General features: G+C 33.2%; 1 protein-coding gene across 3 annotated transcripts in view; it reads right to left on the bottom strand.

Annotated features, from left to right (window-relative positions):
• Nucleotides 1–21,308, bottom strand: part of KLHL4 (kelch like family member 4) — a 63,583-nt gene that overhangs the window by 26,360 nt on the left and 15,915 nt on the right. For all 3 annotated transcript variants that reach the window (XM_032474986.1, XM_032474983.1, XM_032474984.1), the window contains exons 2-5: nucleotides 7,518–7,685; nucleotides 7,026–7,162; nucleotides 3,901–4,097; nucleotides 1,222–1,434 (exon numbers count right to left, since the gene is read on the bottom strand). In XM_032474986.1, coding sequence (XP_032330877.1) covers nucleotides 1,222–1,434; nucleotides 3,901–4,097; nucleotides 7,026–7,162; nucleotides 7,518–7,685 — 715 coding nt within the window. The remainder of the gene's footprint in view (nucleotides 1–1,221; nucleotides 1,435–3,900; nucleotides 4,098–7,025; nucleotides 7,163–7,517; nucleotides 7,686–21,308) is intronic.

The raw sequence follows: 21,308 nt of genomic DNA, 5'->3' as shown, positions 1-21,308 counted from the left end.
AAAAATACTAGGAAAAAAACATAGATAGAACACTCTTTGAAATAAATAGAATTTTTTTGGATTTGTCTCCTAAGACAAAGGAAACAAAAGCAAAAATAAACAAATGAGACCTAATTAAACTTATAAGGTGTTGCACAGCAAAGGAAACTATAAACAAAATGAAAAGAAAACCTATGGAATTGGAGAAAATATTTGCAAATGATGTGACCAACAAGGGGTTAATATCAAAAGTATATAAATAGCTCATACAACTTAATATCAAAAAATCCAATAAAAAAAATGGGCAGAAGACCTAAATAGATATTTCTCCAAAGAAGACATACAGATGACCAATAGACAAATGAAAAGATGCTCAACATCACTAATTATTAAAGAAAACTACAATGAGGTATCACCTCACATCAGCCAGAATGGCCATCATCAAAAAGTCTATAAGTAATAATTGCTGGAGATAATGTGGAGAAAAGGGAACCCTCCTACACTGTTGATGGGAATGTAAATTGGTGTCACCACCATGGAGTACAGTATGGAAGTTGCTTAAAAAACTAAAAATAGTGTTATCATATGGTCCAGCGATCCCACTCCTGGGTATATTTCTGGAAAAATCAAAAACCCTAATTCAAAAAGATACATGCATTCTGATGTTCATAGCAGCTCTATTTCCAATAGCCAAGACATGGAAGCAACCTAATGTCCATCAACAAGAGTATTTGTTTTAAGAATCATTTTTAGTATAATCCTTAATGCATGATGAGGATGCCATTACAATGACGCTCTAGAGCATCTGAAACTATTGTAATATATTTTCAATCACAGCAGCTAATCACTCATATTAGTAGGCATTATCCAGAATCTAACTCTTTTCTAGAGACTACTGTAGGATGACTACTGTGTTATGCTATTGTAATGATTATCACCTTGCCTAGAAGGTGTCAGGAAAAGAAAAAGAGCCTAGTCTTCTGCTTGTTTCAAGTGCTGTTTGGTGAGAGAGGAAATTGAAACTAACAAGTATACTGAAATTTAGGGATTATCTATAGGTTTTTTTAAAAAACCATTTTCCTTCTCTCTTCATCATTAATATTGTTAATTGAAGGCTGTATATGTCCTTCTGTGAAACAAATCCTGTACCAGACACACTCTGAATAAAATAAATGAGGACTGGATTAATGCCTAGTGGTAGTTTAGAACTATGATTTGCATAACCTGGGTAAATTTCCATACCTGCGGTGGAAGTAAGGGCAGTCTGATGTAGGAAAGCAGCATTGCGAGGTCTCGTTGCCTCGCCTGCACATCATGCCCCACCCACTGCATGAGAGCGTGGAAAATGGTCTCTTCATCAGGCACATTAATGTCATCACTGCACAAAAGTTTTGAAATTTCATTTGCTGGAAGCAGGAGGAATTCTTGGTTCTTTATTACCTCTATGAAGTGTTCCTAGAAGAGAAAGATCTATTGAAACTGTACTTTAGAAAGTTCTTAACAAAGTACGCTTATTGAAGTATTTCCCCTTGTTAAACTGCAGATAAAGCCAGCAAGACGGATATATGCATTTATAACAAATAGGTGCTGTTGCTGCCCGTGACAGGGCAATGGGGGAGCCTTCTGAAACTGAGGGAGTAAAATCGTGTGTAAACCTATGTGTTAAAAAAGGGAGTAAAACAGTGTTTAAAATCGTAAAACCTACTCCCTACTCAATGGCTAATGTGGGTCATAGAACAGTTTAAATTATCTATGTATGCACTGCAGTATTCAGCACTTTAGAGAAATATTTAGTTAAGCTTAAAGATTAATTTTAAATTATCTTGTTTTGGAATTATTTTGCTCCTAATTTCAAGGTAAACCCTTTCTTCTATGTGCTTTCCCAAAAGGCTTCTTTAGTGCCCTTGGTTTGGTATTCATTTTTTAAAAATCCACACTTACGTTGTTATAAAGTGTAATAAATGAATATAACATATTTGCTGAATGTTTCATCAATGCAGGCTACTGCTTGTATGATTGTGGTGGTTAACTTTATGTGTCAATTTGACTGGGCTATGGAGTGTTCAGATTTTGGCCAAACGTTACTCTGGGTGTGTCTGTGAGGGTATTCCTGGATGAGGCTCATTCACATTAAGGAGGGCAATCTGTTTTACTCAATCTATGATTCAAATGACTGCAATTAAATCCTTAGAGTTTAGCATTATTCTTAGACATTAAAATTATTTACATTGTATATTATCAGTGCAGTAGTACACAAGCATTATGGCAAGATCTTTACATATTTTACTGCCTTTATAATAGGTACTAAAATAACTAAAGAAGAAGGATTAAAGGAGACAACAGTATTGCATTTTTATGCACATCCTGTTTTAACACTCAGTTTCAGTCACATAATAGGAAAAGGAAGACAGGTTCATTTTGAGCAACAAAAATAATTCAAGCTGTTTATCAGAATGTGTTTTGTCTGCAAGAGTAAGATACCAGACAGGAAACTGTTAATACTGAGTTCAAGAATTTAAGTAATTTAACAGGAAGTTTTCATGTTTTGCCTTTGCGGTAGGATTAACCTTTGAACTGCTGTTCCTATAGATTATATGGCATCTATATTTAGGACACAGGAATATAAATAGCATAATTAAATGACATATGTTAAAATGCCAATCCATTATAAAGTGATTTGCCACATAATGGGGTGTGTTTCAGGAATATGTTTGAAACTTCAAATTTTGAAAATGATCAGGGTTGGGAAGAAGAGGAGGGAAGTTTTACAACAAATATTTAGAGGATTCATACATTACAAATTTAAACTTTTTAAGATTTGTATAAAACTCCAGAAAATACTCTTTAATTATATGCATCTCAATTCTAAAACTGTAATGTTAATTTTATTGCTGTTTTTTAGTTGTGATTCTATTGTTCACTTTTATGTACTTGCTTTTTATATTTGAATATTAAATAAATGTAGCTATTTGCTTAGCTTGAAATATTATCTTTTGATTGGGTTTCACAGAAAGCTACATCTCGTGTTGTCCTCTGCTTCAGAGGTTAACAAGTTCATTTTCTTCTTTGCATAAGGGAATTATTAGCAGGAATGGTAAAGATTTATTTAATATCCTCTATTTTTCCTTGCCTCCCTACAGACAATCTATATTTCATATCACTGTCACTTGACTAAATATAGTCTTATCCCATGACACTTTTAAAGAATTATCACATATGAACATGTTCATTTAATTTATTATAATTACTAATAGAATTGAGAGGATTTTAAGTTATTTAAGTTAAAAGATTGAACTGCAAATTGTTTTTTAACCAAAATACATGTTTCATTAAAAAATAAAAATTCAATTCAATAGAACTGTCTGATTTACTAATTTTGATAGTTATGAAGCTCTTCCAGTTAATATGATCCATTAATATTAGTTTTTTATTTACTGAATGATATTTAACTTTCATTAGAAACAATATTTGTACAATTTTACAAAGTAAAACATTAGGGAAATTATATTTTCTTAATACTGTGGATTCTACTTGAAACATGTACAGTTTGATTTTTGGCACTATTTTTATTTCTCCAGGCTTTGAGATTTAATTCAATCTTTTTAGCTTCAAAAATGTGAAACTTGCTTGAGTACAGCTAACCAAACAAATAGTTTAATCTAATACCTATTATGTGCAAGTTATTTGAAAACTATATAAATTTGTATTGCTTAATTTTACCTCAACATTATGATCTTTACCTTGGAAAGGTTTTATACACACACAATACACATACACACACAATACACATACACACACACACATCAGTAAACATATCAATAATTTAGATATTGTATTAAAACATTTATATATATTATATATATATATATATATATATACTTATTTTATAACTACAAATTAGTATGAAGTAATTGCCTTTACCATTGTGTACTTATGTGCCACACTCAGGAGTTCTGTACAGCCCTGGGCATCTCCAAATGATCGAATCCCTAAGCAGTTTGAAGGGTGGAGCTGCTTTATGAGAAAATTGGAGCAGACTTCAATGACTTGAGTCAACTGCAGGAGACAAGCCGCAGCCAGCAAATTTTCAATAGTATCCTCCTTCAGTTGCAGGACACCTAGATGGTTTGAAAAAGTAAAGAATGATTATATGTTCCATAAAGTAAGACAAACAGATGCTAGATAGTTGAATTTTTCTGTTTCTCTCATTAATAGGGCTGTTTTTTTCCAGCGTCCAGTAACTACTCAGGGAGTACCTTTTGAGGTAAATATATGCAATGGAGCCTGTACAAACACTAATAAGATGGCTGAAAGGAGCCAGACCAGATTATCAAAAACAACTGCAACATGTGAACAGTGAATACCACCACTGCAAAGAATGGCAACTTCTTGTTTCTTTATCCTCTTAGACCTGCGTCTAAATCTTATATAAAACACTGTCTACATCATGACTCAAGGAGCATTATGTCATATTGCATAAGGATCAAACAATGGGCCGTACAGGTAACTGTAATTTGTGTGGAAAAAGCATCTTGTAAATAAGAATATTGAGTTTATATGTCCATTTTTTTTGTATCTTCATTTATTAGCTGATAAGGATGACTTTTCCCAAATATTATGCCTGGAATTAACGCCCGGCACTGTCTCAAAAGAGATAAAACGTTGCCAAGAGTCCTCAGATAAAGGATTGCTTATATGATGATTTTCCTAGGTATAAAAACAGACTCTGTTTAAAAATACCTGTAAAGAATTTTTAAAAGCCGAGATCAGAGCAGTTTAAGTTGTTTCTTTCATTAATATAGCTGTATTATTTCTGGAGCAAAAATTATTGATGAATTATTGCAAATGTAAGTTACTTTTTTATTTTTCAAGGGGAGGTAATTAGGTTTTATTCATTTATTTTTTAATCTCCGGAGGTACTGGGGATTGAACCCAAGACCTCGTGCATGCTGGGCAGGCTCTCTATCCCTAAGCTATAACATCTCCCGCAAATGTAAGTTACTTTTATAAGTTATATTCCTATATTTTTGTTTTAGCTATGTTATAGGGAAGTTATAAAGAATGATATTTCATATGGATTAAATAAACTATAAGTTATTCTTTTATAATTTTGCTTTGTAAAATACCTTAATGTGGATTCTATATGATTGCATAACCATTTAAACAAAGAATAATACATACTGTGAGCTGCTTTGTATTTGGTTCAACATCAAAATGTGTTGTAAAGGGGTCCAATCCATCAGTGGACTTTCTTGTGCTGTTTCTTATACTGGATTTTGAAGGGAGAGCCCTGCCTGTATCTGATGAAACTCAGAGAAGTATGAACTATTCTCAGATTCAGATCTAAAGATTCACCTGCTATAAACATTGAAATTTGGCCTCATTATTAAGAATAATATTCATTTCACAATGAATGAAACTGTAAAATTAATAGAAGAAATTATTAAATTAGTCTCAGCAATGATTTCATGGGTAAGTTGCACAGGGAACAAATGCTAAAATAAACAAGTGGGACTACATCAAACTGAAGAGCTTCTCCACAGCAAAGGAAACAAAAAATAAATTGAGAAGGCAACCTAAAGAACGAGAGAAAATATCTACAAACTGTATATATGATGAGGGGTTATATCCAAATATATATAAAGGACTCATACAACTCAGTAGCACAAAAGCAAACAATCCAATTTAAAGTGGGCAAAGAACCTGTATAGACTTTTTTCCAAGGAAGACATACAAATGACCAACAGGTACATGAAATGGTGCTCAGCATCACTCATTATCAGGGAAATGCAAATCAAAACCACAATGAGATATCACCTCACACCTGTTAGGGTGGTTATTATCAAAAAGAGAAGAGATAGCTAGTGTTGGTGAGGCTTTGGAGAAAGCGCTGTTGGTGAAAATGTAAGTTGGTTCAGCCATTAGAGAAGACAACATGGAGGTTCCTGAAAAAAAATTAAAAAAAAAAAAGAACTACCATGTGATACAGCAAGCCCACTCCAAAGGAAATGAAATCAGGTTCTTAAAGAGATAGATGCACTCCCATGTTTACTGCAGGATTATTCACAAGATATGGAAACAACCTAAATGTCCTTTGAGAGATGAACAAATAAAGAAAATGTGAAATACACACACACACACACACACACACACACACACACACACACACATTCAACCCTGAGAAAGATGGAAATCCTGCCATTTGTGACAACATGGGTGAACCTGGAAGGCATTAAGCTAAGTTAAATAAGTCAGCCAGAGAAAGACAAATACTGTATGGTATCACTTGTATGTGGAATAGGGGTGGGAAAGGGAAGATGGGGAAATGTAGGTCAAAGGTACAAACTATCACTTACAAGAATAAGTTCTGAGGATATGAAGTACAGCATGGTGACTACAGTTAATAATACAGTATTGGGTGTTGTATACCTGAAAGTTGCTGAGAGTGTACTCACCAAAAAAAAAAAGTTAACTATATGAGATAATGTATGCATTAATTATCTTGATCTTGGTAACCATTCCACTATATATATGTATTATATACATGTAATATATATAATATACATGTATATTATATATGTATATATAGTAGAATATATATTATATACACATATACATATACGTATATATGAAATCAAGTCATATATTTAAATATTTAAATATACATAATTATATTTGTCAGTTATTCCTCAATAAAGTTGAAATAAATAAATAAGAGTTAGAAAACCCCACTTCTGTTCTCATTTTTACAAATGAGAATGTACCCACACCATTCAAGAGAGAGAAAGCTAGACATGTTCTTGTGTTTTGTGTTGAAATAGCTCTGTTTTCTCATGGCCAAACTTTTTCTAGAATATTGTTTACCTCTTGCTCTTTTATACCAGTGAATTTAAATACTGTTTCTGCCACTTACTACCTTAGGAAACTTATTTAACTGGTCTATGCTTCAATTTTCTCACTTGTAAAGTCAGAATAATAATAATGTGGGTTATATAATGTAGGGTTATTGTGAAGATTGAATTAGGTAATACATGCTAAGCACTTACCTGTGTAAGCATACTGAACCAAGGAATTAAGTGCGTTAGGATCGACTCCTTCCATCCGGACCTCTTCTTGTTTGGCTTCAAGCACATCATTAGTAAACATGGCAGCAAAATAATCAGACACTGCACTGAGAACCAACCTGGAAATAGAAATGTTTCACAGGAACTGAAATCAGTCCATAATCTCATTGAAAAGTATGAAATGCAGTCAGTAAGTTTGTGACACTGGTTTTCTGCATAAATCTTTCACAGTTCAGTCACGTGTAGTGAAATTAGAAAGGTAAATTAAGTAATTTGAGTTTCTTTAGAGAATTTGTGCTGTTTTTCTTCATCAATTTCTCTTAAGTTTGACTTTTCTATATATCACACAGGGAAATGGATCATATAGGATAGTGTTTTTCAATATAAAAAAAATAAAAATCTATTTTTCTCAGTGCTCTAATTTGTAATCAGTGCTATACTCAACAAATGATCTGTCTGCATAAGGATACTTACCGATGGGCTGGGATTCGGAGGTGTCCAGCGATGAGTAGCACATCACACAGTTGTTTCTTTTTCAGGTAGTTCTCCATTTTATGGAGAGTTTGTTCTGCATGGTTTACAGCATGGAACTGCTCCTCAGACCTGCTGACATTCATTTCTTCAGGCTGTTGTGTATCTAATCTGAAAGGGGGATAAGTGTAAGAATATAGTTTTTTCTCCTAGTGAATGTGCAAATGTCCAGTGGAAATTTAGGCATATCAACTTCTAAAGGAAATATATTGAATTAAAGTAAATATAAAATTTGCCCTCTGATCTTAAATATTTTGTTATTATTGCTCCCTAACCTCCATTAAAGTGAAGTGTCCTGGTTAGTACTTATATCTGGAATGTAATCATGAAGGTAACTATGTATGGTTCATCTGTAGGGCTAGTGGTAGTCGTTATATACACAAACATAAACTTCAAATTACAAGCCTCTTTCTTTTGATTTTTATTGACATCATAATTACATCATTAGGCATGAAATGCATGATTCGAAATATTTTTCAAATCTGATTCTGTTCTGAAGCTTTTCCGTGGAGTATTCCTTATACATCAGAAATATTCCTTGAAGAATCTCAAGCCTGACAGTTCTATAACATTATTTACACTATGGTATTCTTATCCAGAAAATATACATATTTCCATCTTTTTTTCATTTTCCAGCTTTATTGAGATACAATTGACATATTACATTGTGTAAGTTTGAGGTGTACAACGTACTTATATGATACACGTATATATTACACATATATATTGTGAAATGATTACCACAATAAAGTTTGTTAAGACATCCATCACCTCACATAGTCACCATTTTGTGTGTGTGTTTGTGTGTTTGATGAGAATACTTAAGATCTACTCTCTCAACTTTCAACCAAACAATACAGTATTGTTAACCATAGTCCCCACCATGCCATACATTAGATCCCCAGAACTCAGTCATCTTCTAACTGGGTATTTGTATCCTTTGACTGTTGACTGTGCAATAATGAAAGCTGTCAACATGTCTTTTCAACATCACACAATGGTGGAATTTAAATACTAACACAAGCACAGAGAGGTTTACAATCAGTAAAAGCTTAAAAATGTGATGGTTGGATGAACACACTTAAATACTTTGCTTGTTGCCTTTCTTGCTTCCAGGCATCATTTCCCAGCCACCAGGTAGGATTAGTTTTAGGTTCCCTGACCTTCCATTTAGCCCGTTTATTTGAAGACAAGTGGTCCAGGGAGATGTTACTCTCTTTTTGTCTGAATTACAATTCAAATGAATGATTAGTCTCCTAATCTTCTTAACCTTTAAAGTTTCTTTGGAACATTCAGTCACAATATTGTATAGATAATCAGAGTAACATGGTATGAATATCCTTTAAAATTGTCTGCTACAAAATGTGCTTGTTTGTTTTGGAAAAGAAAAATCCCTTGGCACCATAGACTGGAAAGCATTCAGGTTTCACTAAACTCACTTATCCTAATCTTTCCTCTGCTCAAATGGTTTGATTCCCATTGAGTCAATCAAACATTAAATGTTTAATTATCTTAGCTGTCTTCATGTATATTCCACCATGTACTGAAGAGGGACATATTCTAAAGGAGGAATATATTTTGGAAAGTTCTTGCCAGGAAATAATTTTATTCTGTGAATTTTCTTCAGCCTAATTTGGTTAAGGACAAAAAAAAAAGTCTTTAATTAGTGGCTAGTTTGCGATATGTCTATATGTCTACCTGGGCATAGTACATTTATTAGATCTGCAGTGTTTTTTATAATTAAAATGCAGATTTTTAGAATCTAAAAATCCTATCAAAATGAACCAATCCTAATTTTGTTAGGTTTCAAAAGACAGGCAACTCTATCTTGTGTGTCATCAAGAAATAAGAAATTAGTACTTAAAGAGATATGGGTAGATCAAATTATAGCATCCAAAATATAACTGACATATTCATATAAAGATATAAAAATATTATAGTCTACTCTTGATCATTAAAAATCAGAGTTTAATAAAATAAACAAGCAAAACAATAACAATTAAACTAAACTACTGACACTTAGCCTGATCTTAATAAGTTTCCAGAGCTCATAAGTTATAATTCTCTTGCTTCCATTTTAGATACTGTAATGCCAGGTCAGATGTTACAATGGAAGCCATTGCATTAGAGAATGTTCTTCCTTCTTCTTTTTTGTATGATAACTACAGATTATGACATGGGAGGCAGCATGGTGGAATGAAAAGAGCATCAAAATACCTGGATTAAGTTCCTGCCCTTGTATTTACAAGCTGAGTGATCTTGAATAAGCCACTTTATCTTTCTAAGCATTAATCTTTTCCTCCAAAATAGGTATGGAAATAATACTAATACCAATGCTGCTAACAATAATGCTTATGTCATGGGACTCTTCAGATGATTACATGAGATAATGTATATAAAATCTCTGTACAAATGTTAAGTCTTATGCTAAGCTAGTCCTAACTACCAAGATGTAGTGATTTCCATAATTATTTTAAAGATTGTTTTGGTCTCAAACTGCTATTTCTTTAATTAATAGGCTCTATCTTTAGAGAAGTTGTAAGATTACAGAAGATTTGAGAATTCTTTATGTTTGGTTACACAAGTAAGAGGACGTTTTTAGTTTTTACAGCTAGGAAAGGGTGCTACTGGCATCAAGTTGGCAGAGACAAGAGTTGCTAGTAAACATCCTACAATAAAGAATTATTCAGCCCAAAATGTCATTGGTGCAAGTTTGAGAAACTGGTTTATCTCTTAATTGTACAACTTTTTTTTTTAATAAGAGTAGATTTTTTCAGAGAGATACATACTCCATAGACGGAGTGCAGGCTGTCTCTGAAGGCAAGAGAAAGGCCATGAGGTGTGGGGCTTGGGTGCTTAGTTCAAAATAAAAGTAGATACACACTCCATAGACAGAGTGCGGTCTGTCTCACTCAGAAGGAAGAGCGGCCTACAATTAACTTTTTAAGCCTTTGAAAGCAGGGACTATGTTTAAATTTTTTGTAAGAATGCACGTAATAAAATACTTTGCACACAATTAACATGTAATTGCTGATTTAATATTCAAGCCAAATTTCAGTGACTAAATATTACACTACACTTTTTTTTTTCTGTGGTGAAATGAGTAAATGTATTGAGTTCTGAGAGTGAGGAGTGAAATTTGGGCTATCATTTCAAAGAACTTTTACTTTAAATGAAATTTTACCATATTAAAAAATGGTGGGATTTTTAAACTTTACTTTTTAGAACAGTTTTAGAGTTACAGAAAAATTGAGTTGATAACAGAAAGTTATCATATGCCCACACTCAGTTTCCCCTATTATTAACATCTTATATTAGTATGGTACATTTTTAAACAATTAATAAACAGATATTGATATATTATTATTGTCTAAAGTTCATGCTGTATTCAGATTTCTTCCCTTTTTACTTAAGGTCCTTTTACTATCCCAAAATGTCATCCAAGTAACATATTTCCTTAGGCCCTTCTTGGCTGTGACAGTTTCTCAGACTTTCCTTATTTTTGATGATGCTGAAAACATTGAGGAGTACTGATCAGGTATTTTATGGAATGTCCCTCAACTGAGATTTGTCTACTTTTTTCTTATAAGTAGGCAGGAGTTACAACTTTTCAGGAGGAAGACCACAGAGGTAAAATGCCATTCTCATCACATTACTGTTGATGTTAACATTGATCACCTGGCTAATGTAGTGTTTTTAAGTTTCTTCACTGTAAAGGTATTCTTTTTGCCTCCTTTCCGTCTTGTTCTCTTTGGAAGGAAGTCACTATGTACACCCTACACTTAAGGAAGGAGTGAGACATTATAGTCTACCTCTTGGAGGGTAGGATACATAAATTATTTGGAATTCTATGGCATGGGATATATGTCTTTTCTGAATTATCTATCTACCTATCCAATTATTTTTTATACAAGTATAAACTCATGGGAATTTCTTTTATACTTTGGCTTAGAATCCTATACTATCTTATTAATTTTGTTGCTTAACTTGTTCCAGCTTTGGTCATTGGAAGCTCTTGCAATTGGCTCCTATGTCCCTCTGCCATACCCAGTCATTGTGGGGTCATTTTTAGCACTTCCTTACTTTCTGACACAAGAAGGGGCCCTAGGCTCATCTAGTGCAGAATCAGCCATTTCTCCAGGGAGCCTTAATTCCTTTTACTGAAGAACTGTATTAGAAATCAAGATCTGAGCACTATATATACTCATCATTACTGGGTATCATTGCTTCTAGGTTCTCTCAGCCGACAGAGAAAGGGAGTATATGTGTATATACTAACCTAATATGTTAATGTGGGATATTACTTTGATTAATTTTCACATGTTGAACCAACTTCACATTAAAGGAATAAATCCCACTTTATCATGGTATATAGTCCATTTAATGTGCTATTGCATTCTGTTTGCTAGTATTCTGTTGAAGATTCTTTGTATCTACATTCATAAGAAATATTGGTCTGCAAATTTATTTTCTTATAGTGTCTTTGTCTGGCTTTAGGAATCAGGGTTAATGGTGGCCTTGTGGAATGAGTCTGAAAGTACTCCCTCCTCTTCAATATTTCAGGAGCGTTTAAGGAGGATAAGTATTAATTCTTCTTCAAATATTTGGTAGAATTCATCAGTGAAGCCATGTTGGTCCAGGGCTCTTCTTTGTTGAGAGGTCTTTTGATTACTAATTCAATCACTTTTACTATTTACAAGTCAGTTCATATTTTCTATTCTTTCATGATTCATTCTTATCAGGTAGTATGTTTATAGGAATGTGTCCACTTCATTTGGTTATCCAAAAGCTGGCATACAGTTGTTCATAGCAATAATTTTTATTATTTCTGATTTTAGTTAGTCTTCTCTCTTTTCTTCTCAGTCAATGCAGCTAAAGGTTTGCCAATTTTGTTGATGCTTTCAAAGAACCAATTCTTGATTTCATTGGTTTACTTCACTTTTTAATCCTTGATTTTATTTCTGTGGTAATATTTCTTATTCCTTTCCTTCTATTTAGGTTTAGTTTGGTTTTTTTCTTAATTAAGGAATGAATTTAGATTTTTGATTTGACATCCTTTTTCTTTTTTACTGTAAGCATCTATAGCTATATATTACCGTCTTAGCACTGCTTTTGATACATACAGCAAGTTTTAGTATTTTAAGATTTCATTTTAATTGGCTCAAGATATTTTCTAATTACCTCTGTATCTCATTTTGCCCTAATGATTGTTTAAGAGTATACTGTATAAATAAGCTATAAAGATATATTTTACAGCACAGTGAATACAGTCAGTATTTTATAATAACTATAAATGGAGCATAATCTATAAAAATTTTGAATCACTATGTTGTACATCTGAAACTAATATAATATTGTAAATCAACTATACTTCAATAAAAAGTGCTTATCCTAGGATCTCAACCAAAATCACAATAAAAGGTTTATTTAAGTGAAAGCAAAAGTATATTGTAATTTCCACATATTTGTGGGTTTTCTAATTGTCTTCCACTCTTGACAGCTATTTTCATGCCATTGTGCTCAGGAAGGATATTTTATATGATTTCAATCTTTAAAATTTACTAAGACATTTTGCAGCTTAAGATATGGTCTAACCTTGATAATATTCTGTGTGCACTTGAGAAAAATCTGTATTTTTCTATTGTTTGATGGATTGTTCCTTATATGTCTGTTAGGTCCAATTATTCTATAGTGTTGCTGAAGTTCTCTATTTCCATACTGAACCTGTGTCTGGTTGTTCTATGGGTTATTGATATTGGTGTATTGAATTCTCCTAATATTTTTGTAGGTACATCTAATTCTCCCTTCAATTCTGTCAATGTTTGCTTCATATATTTAGAAGCCCTAATATCTGTTGCTTCTGTTTTTATAATTATTGTATCTTATTGGTGAGTTGACCCTTTTATCAGTATAAACTCCTTAATCTTTTGTACTTAGAGTCGATTTTGTTTGATATAATATGGCTAGCCTTGCTCTCTTTTGGTTGCTATTTGCATGAACTATCTTTCTCCATTCTGGAATGTCCTTAATCTGAAGTGAGTTTCTTTAGACAGCATATAGTCTGATCCTTTAAAAAAAAATCTGTTCTGTCAATCCATATCTTTTGATTGAAGAGTTTAATCCCCTTATATTTAAAGTAATTACTGATAAGGAAGGACTTAAAATTGCCATTATGTTCATGTGTATGTACAATGGCTCTGTGTGGGGAAGTCTTTCACTAACTAGCCCAGCATGAAGGTTGAGGTCTTTTCAGGTCTTTTCTGAGAATGCATTTTTGTGGACTTACATGTATGGTTTTTACCCCACTGTCTCAAATATACAGCTGCTTATATATGTCTTAATTTCTCTGAATCTCACTCCTGCTTCTTTGTGGGGCCTTAGATATTCTGTTTTATTTCTTTGCTCATAATCCCTGCTCCAAGCGTCCATGGGTCTGTAGTCCTTCTGCAACTTTCATGTGCTGTGGTGCCTTCCACTGCTTTCTGTGGCTTCCAACCTGAGATCCAAACCATGCTGTTATTCTCATCTGAGCAGTAAGTTAGGCAATACTGAAATCAGCTTTTTGGGTAGCCTACAGATAGGCCAGAATGTTGCATACAAGTTCCACTCATTCCTTGTGCCTTGAGGAGGAAATCAGGAAATTAGTTGCCTTCTTCCAATTATGCCATGCCATCTTGCTACAAGAGCAAGCATAAATGCCATGAAATTTCCTACTGATTTGAGTGTGACTTTTCCTTGATTAAGCATTTGCTTGTTTGCTGCATATCCTTGGTTTGTTTCCAAAGCTCCCACAAAGCTTTTAAAATCAATCTGTAGTTGTTTACTTGATGTTTCCATGGAGGAAAAGGGTCTGGAGCTTTTTAATCCACCACTGTGCTAACATCACAGAAGCTACTGCTGCCTGATTATATTTAATTTTAAGGAGAATATTTGAGTTTCCAATGTTTTTCTGAGTAGCAGTAAAACAGATATCAGAAAAATAGACCTTTGAGATTGCTTCTGCTGCAAAACTATTTTGTAACAATTTTACTTTGAGAAAGAAGGAAAGGCATTATCTTAAAAACTGTTGAGGGTGTTGTTAATTTGGAAGGCCACTTTGGAAGGCTACTTAGAAATATAACTTAAAAATTAAACAATAGATACTTTGTAAAGACATTCTTGGAGAGCCTCGCAGAAGCCTCCCAAGTTTGAAGTTGAAAATCTGAATGCAGTTATTTTAGAGAATTTGCCTTTTACCATAGTTCAAGTGTAAAGGCACAGAACCAGGTGGTGTTAACACAGAGTGCATAACTTAATACTTAGGCATATCTCAAATAGCTTCATAATTTTTCTTCCTGTTTTTCTTTTGTCAGTTCCTTTTTTCAAGTTAGCCATGGAGATTAAATGGAAACTTAGCCTTCTTCTAATGGTGCTGCTTAACTTCCCCAAATTCATTATAGAAAAGATCTTCTTACTGAGGGAATATAAAACTGCACAGAAAAAATTTTTTTTTTATAAATGGCAATGCTTGACTGTATGAAAAACTGCTTTCTTAAATCCACAGGACAACCTTATTACTTAAATAACATTTTTGTACTGACTCTCTTTTGGAAAGCTGATAAAGCTTCATCCATGTGCTTCTCCTGGAAAATAGAAGGCACTCAGGAAAAATATGCACATTTTTAATGCTATTGTAGTTTGAACTTTACTACATTTGTGGAGTCTTGGAAGTGGATGAATTAAATCTCAAAAAGCAAATCACAAACTTAAAGATTTTTCTTGCTCAGATAGCTGTGGTACATATTGAGAACCTTATAGTCATGCAGCTAATATTATGATTCTGGTAGCATAAATTAAGCCAACATTCTAACCCTATATGTTATTTGTGTGAAATAAGTATTTTAATATATCACATGTGATTATATTTTAAGATATTATCTGTTGTAAATGACTGAAATTGTTATTTGGAAGGAAATATTATATATGGATAATATGAAGCAAGAGCCCACAATATTTTCATTAAATACAAAACATTTTGCCATCTATAAAGGCTTATCTGTTATTAATATTTAGGATAATATATTTTAAATTTTTGTTGGCATTTAACTGTAATAAATTATGATGGCATCAATGTTGAAATCACTTTCATCTTGGACTCTAAAATTTATTTCATCTTGGATTTCTAGGTTCCAGAATTGTGAGAAAACACATTTATGTTGTTCAAGTAATCAAGTCTGTGGTATTTTATTATGGTAGTCCTAGCAAACTGATGTAAGCTATATATAAACTTAAATATGATAAGGTCAGGTAATTTTTTTCCATTAGCTTATAAGCACTTGCTGAAAACAGCTGTATGTATTTAATAATAATAAATGACAAAATCATAAGAGATGTCAAAAACCTATTATTAAATATTGCATTAATTGTATTGTAAAATTAATAAAATTTGAGAAGAGATAGTGTGGCATAGTCATTAAGAACTTAGGCTTTTTACTGAGATAAATGCTTACTTTCAGTTCACTTAATTAAGTGATTTTAAGAAATTTTGTAATCTTCCCTAATGTTCAACTCCTCTCATCTGTAAAACAGTGCCAACTCCAAAGAGGTTTTTTTTTTTTTAATACAACAGGAAATACTCATGAAATACTAGACATTGTAGTCACCAGCAGCACCAGCATTGCCACTACTGTCATTATTATCCTCTCATCATCATAATGACCAGGGCTGGGAAAGTGAGACGTGAGGGAAGGGGGCAGGGCACAACCGTTAAAAGAATGACACAGCAATTGAAGACAGGACATAAACTGGTTAGAATCAAGATGGCAGAAGATTCAACTTCCACTAGACCTTGAGCCTCATTACAGGCTCATTGTAATGTATTAGCATGCTAAATGACACACCCACAGGCAGCTTCACAGTTCCTAGGCTGGCCATAAAAGACCAAAAAGTGGGTGGGGCCCAATTCCTGGAAATCCCTGCCCCTTCCCTAAACCAGTTGGGATAATCTTCCTACTTGTTAGCATATGAAATTACCCGGCCCATAAAATAACCATCCCCAAATCTTGCAGGCACTCTCACTTTCCTAGACAACTCCATGCTCTGGGGCAGCCTCTCTTGCCTTCTGAGATGGCTCACAATCTGTCTATGGCGCGTGTTATCTCCCTGAATAAACATACTTTCACTTTACTATGGCTCGCTCTTGAATTCTTTCCTGCATGAGACAAGAACCTCTTCTCTGGCAACAAAAGCAACAGAAAAAATACAGGATATCTTTAGAAGGATACAGAAGGAATACACGTGAGCTTAGCCTTGAAGGATGGACATGGCTTGGATGAGCAGAAAAGAGTGAGAAAGGCATTTGAGGAACAGAGAACAAGGTGAACAAAAGCTTAAGTGTGGTAACTGCTATTATTTTTTCCAGCTAAGTTTCTCTTATATGTGAGAAATAATGTAGAAGCAGCAAAGTAAAAAGTACACTAGGAGCAGAGGTTAAACACCAGGAAAATCACAGGCCATTTACCAGACCTGGTATGGGCAATGAAAAGTGAGAAAAAGGAAATCTGGGGTCAGGAACTGAGTCAATAGGAAGGACTTGTTCAGAATTACTTAGTCTGATGGGTAGTTCTAGATTACAGCTGATAATGACTTGACAAAGAAGCAAGGAGAGTGAAAGTAGTTAGCATTTGGCTGCAGTGAGACCGCTTTTGAAGGTCTTCCCTGAGTGAAATAATGGCAATTCTGAGCGAGATGCTTGGCAGCAGAAAAGTGTACAGCATGTTCAGCATCAGCATGTGACTAACTTCACTGGGGTACACAGATTACACGTGAAACGAAAGTAAAAGCAGCAAGTAACAATCACAGACTAAATGAGCTATAGCAAGGACAAGAAAGAGAATAATACAAAATTGTGCTTTAAACAGCAGCAGGGTTAAGAGAAGTTGGTGATCTTTTTCGTTTGTTGTGTTTTATTTGGAGAAAAGTTATTTAACTGAAGGGAATCTCATGCTTTGTTGTTGTTGTTGTTGTTTACATCATGCAGGGTAAGAAGTATCTGAAAAGAGGTTTATAAACCAAAATGATGAGACATTCATACAATCTATACATAAATGACAGTCCCTTAGATGTGAAGATTGATGTGTTAAGTTTATTGGAGGCTGCTGAAAGACTTATGTAGCAGTTGCTAAACTTTTGGAGTTTCCAATGGGAACAGTGGGTAAGGCAAAGAGAAGTAGACAGTCACCTAACCAGTTTTTAATATGGTATTAAAATGTTTGCTTATTTATTTTTAAATGTTTTTCTAAATACTGTTGATAGTATTTTGTTATAATGTTACTATGACAGAGAAGAACAAACCTGAAATATACATGATATGCCATTATCAAAGTTCTGCCTCTCAGGCTTGACCTTTAAAGATATAGCACTTTTCATTCATAGAGAAAAAAATTGCAGAACAGAGAACAACATTTGTCTTGTTGGAGGTTTGTTGGTACATCTTGACCTGACCTACATGGACAGCTATAAGAACAAAGGATTCTGGCAGCAAGAAGTTTGCAACAAATAGCCACACCTCCTCCCTTTTTAGTATAAAAGAAGCATGAATTCTAACTCAGGAAAGATAGTTCTTTGGGACACTAGTCCACCATCTTCATGGTTTGCTGGCTTTCCAAATCAAGTTGCTATTCATTGCTTCAATACCTTGTTTCTCAATTTATTGGACTGTTATGTAGTGAACAGTATGAGGTTGGACACAGTAACATTACTGTTGTTCACTTGCTTTATAAGATTCACAAAATTTGTGAGTGATTTATGTTAAATACAGCCTTCCACTTTCTGCATTAAGGATAGAATTCTTTTAATAAGGCTTATTTTTTAAAATATAAAAACATATTTTATCATGAACAACCTTATTCTAGAAAATATATTTTTTTCTTATAGGAATTACATTTGTAATTCTACCCAAGATTTTTATATTATCTATGAATATACTTCTATTCAAAATAAAAAATCTAAGCTACTAATAAGAAATGACCAATTATAGAATGCTGAATAATAAGTTATGAAATCTGGTATAATCATTTGCAAATAGTGCAGCCAAATCACTCACTAAGTATTGGTACATGCTGGTAGAAGATTCTTTTTGGATAAGTTATTGTAATTATGGCATATTTTCCATATTTCCCATAATGTATTGAGTCTTGATGTCTATCAAGTATTTCATTTAACATAAGCAGAAAAGCTGTTAGAGCTGAAAATAGAATGTACTGAAGTATTTCAAATGTGAAGAGCTATATTTGTTTCCAATATGTTTATAAATCTGCCAGGAGTGCAAGTATCTTTTTTTTCTTTTTTGGTAACATCAAGGAAGGCGACTTGTTATAGATAGATAAATAGATAGATAGATAGATAGATAGATAGATATAGAGATATACATAGACATACACACACACACACACTCATTAGCACCCTCCTTTCCCAAGCTTTCTTGGTATAGACTTAAAGTTGTCTTACAAAAATTGTCTGAATTTATGTGTGTGCAGATACATAATCACAGTTCTACTTACCTTAGTGAAAGGATGCTACCAAGTATTTTAAGTCAATGTCAAGATCAAGTCCTAGATCTCGAATAAAAGGAAAAATGTATACCCTCATCTATATCCCAAATGAAAATTAGAGACTGTATTAAAGATATATATGTGGAATACAAAACTAAGGCTTTGCATATCAGTATAAAGACGGAAGAATATATTTTAAAAGAACTTCTCAAGAGAATGCTGGAAACTGAAGTGTTATTACCTGGGTACCCTATACTCCAAATGCTATTTGATTTTGCTGTTGTCTTTCTTAGTATTGAAATAAAATTAAATGAAAGAAATAATCCACGGGACAAAGTATAGAAAACTACTGATTGTGGATTTTTAATGATAGTTGTTATAGAAACATGTTAGCTCTTAAATAATTGCTTTTCTTGTTGTACTTATGTACTTTCGTACTTTCTCTCTTCATTCTAAAATACAGTTAAACATGTTCTATCTGTTTTACATGCCTAAATGACCTATAATTAACTTTGTAATAGGGAGAGGTTGAGTATCATGGTACTATATTTACTGTGGGTAATGTTCAAATGTCTTCCAAGTATGCATTCTTCAAGCAGAGTAAAATAAATGTTAATATGCTAACCAAGTGAAAAGATTCATTGATAAAAAGAACTTTTGCTCTTTTAGATCCAAAAGACCTTTTGTAAAAATAACAACAAAAACTTCATGAGGCTGAAGTGGGAGCTGACTGAACTGACACCTACCTTATGGGGTACCTGTTATGAACTATTTCCCTTCAGAGTTGCTACGAAGTAGGAGACACAATTTGAACAGCAATATATCAAAATTCATATTTTAATCAACTATGTATTTTATAATTTTAAATATGGCACAAGTTCCCAAGTAAATATAAAACAGTCTTTAAACAGTCTTTTATTTTGGTCTTCACTAATCAGAAAAGGAAGACTTACACATCTTCATACGTTACCAATATAATAGTAATAATAATCATAATCATAAAATACTGAGTGTCAATTATTAGCCTGGCAATATGCTAGGCCTTTTCTTACATATTAACCCATTTAATATTCACAGCCTGTAAATTAAATTTTATCTCTATTTTTCAGATATGGAAACTCAAGCCCAGAAAGATTTTAAAATTGCCTAATATTATGGAGCTAGCAAATGGAGAGTTAGGTTTCATATCAACCCAAGATCTGTCCGATCCTACGATTCATTTCTTTCTAGTATTCCGCAAGGTCATGTAAGTACTTACATTACATTGCACGTTTAATTTAGGGAATGTTAGAATCTTTGTATTGTCTTCTAAACAGTTGGTACAGATAAAGTATATATTTATTCTAAAGAAAATCTTAGAAAACATAAATTTGTCAAGACAGCAGTTCTATAATTTCTGAACTATAATTTCAACAATTGTAACTTTTGAAACCTGAAATCATTTATTATATGATAAAATGTAAGGATTATAAATTAGTGACCTGGAAATCACATTTTTAACTCAAGATATTTTAAGGTAGGAAGACAAGGGATCTGGGGATTGCTTAGCTTAGAAGTCATTTGAGAACTGCATTAATTTCCTGGGCTGACCTACTCACTTTAGCTTTTTAGAGTCTTTACTTTTAGAACTTGCTTCAGGAAGAGAGGGTGCTTGAAGCTATGTCATTTATTGTCCTCTAAAAAAATCGTATCTATGGATATTTTAAAAGGAAAACTATTTTCTTCACTACCAGATTTCAGAGGAGATACATGAAAAGAGACAATGGTGTTTCTTTTTGAAATAATATTTCCAGATTGATAATGAAATGTGTTGATTTTGATTTATATTTTTTAGACTCTTGTATCAAATCTTTGATTTGTAGCATACTTGGAAAACAGGAACTACAAGAAGAAAGAAAAGCAGGATAATGGGTTTCATATTAATCTGATAAGAGTTGTGTGGCTTTATTGCAATTTGCATATATGCTTTATTTGAATACTCAGGCTACACACTGTGTTCTTGATTCTTTTTTCAGAGGGTGATGCTATCACCAAACCCAAAGTAGAGCTGCTGATGAGGTAGTGAGAGATGTAGAAATGATGAACTGAAATAATCGCACCCTCTCAGTGATCTAAGAATGCTCTGTTCAAAGCAGCACAGTACAATCCTCTAAAGCCATGTTCAGCATTCTCTGAGAATCACTGTTTTGTTTGCTACTTACAT

The sequence above is a fragment of the Camelus ferus genome, chromosome X (genome assembly GCF_009834535.1).
Source record: "Camelus ferus isolate YT-003-E chromosome X, BCGSAC_Cfer_1.0, whole genome shotgun sequence".
Lineage (NCBI taxonomy): Eukaryota > Metazoa > Chordata > Mammalia > Artiodactyla > Camelidae > Camelus > Camelus ferus.
Note: the sequence above shows the minus strand (reverse complement) of the source record. Positions and strands in the feature narration are given on the sequence as shown.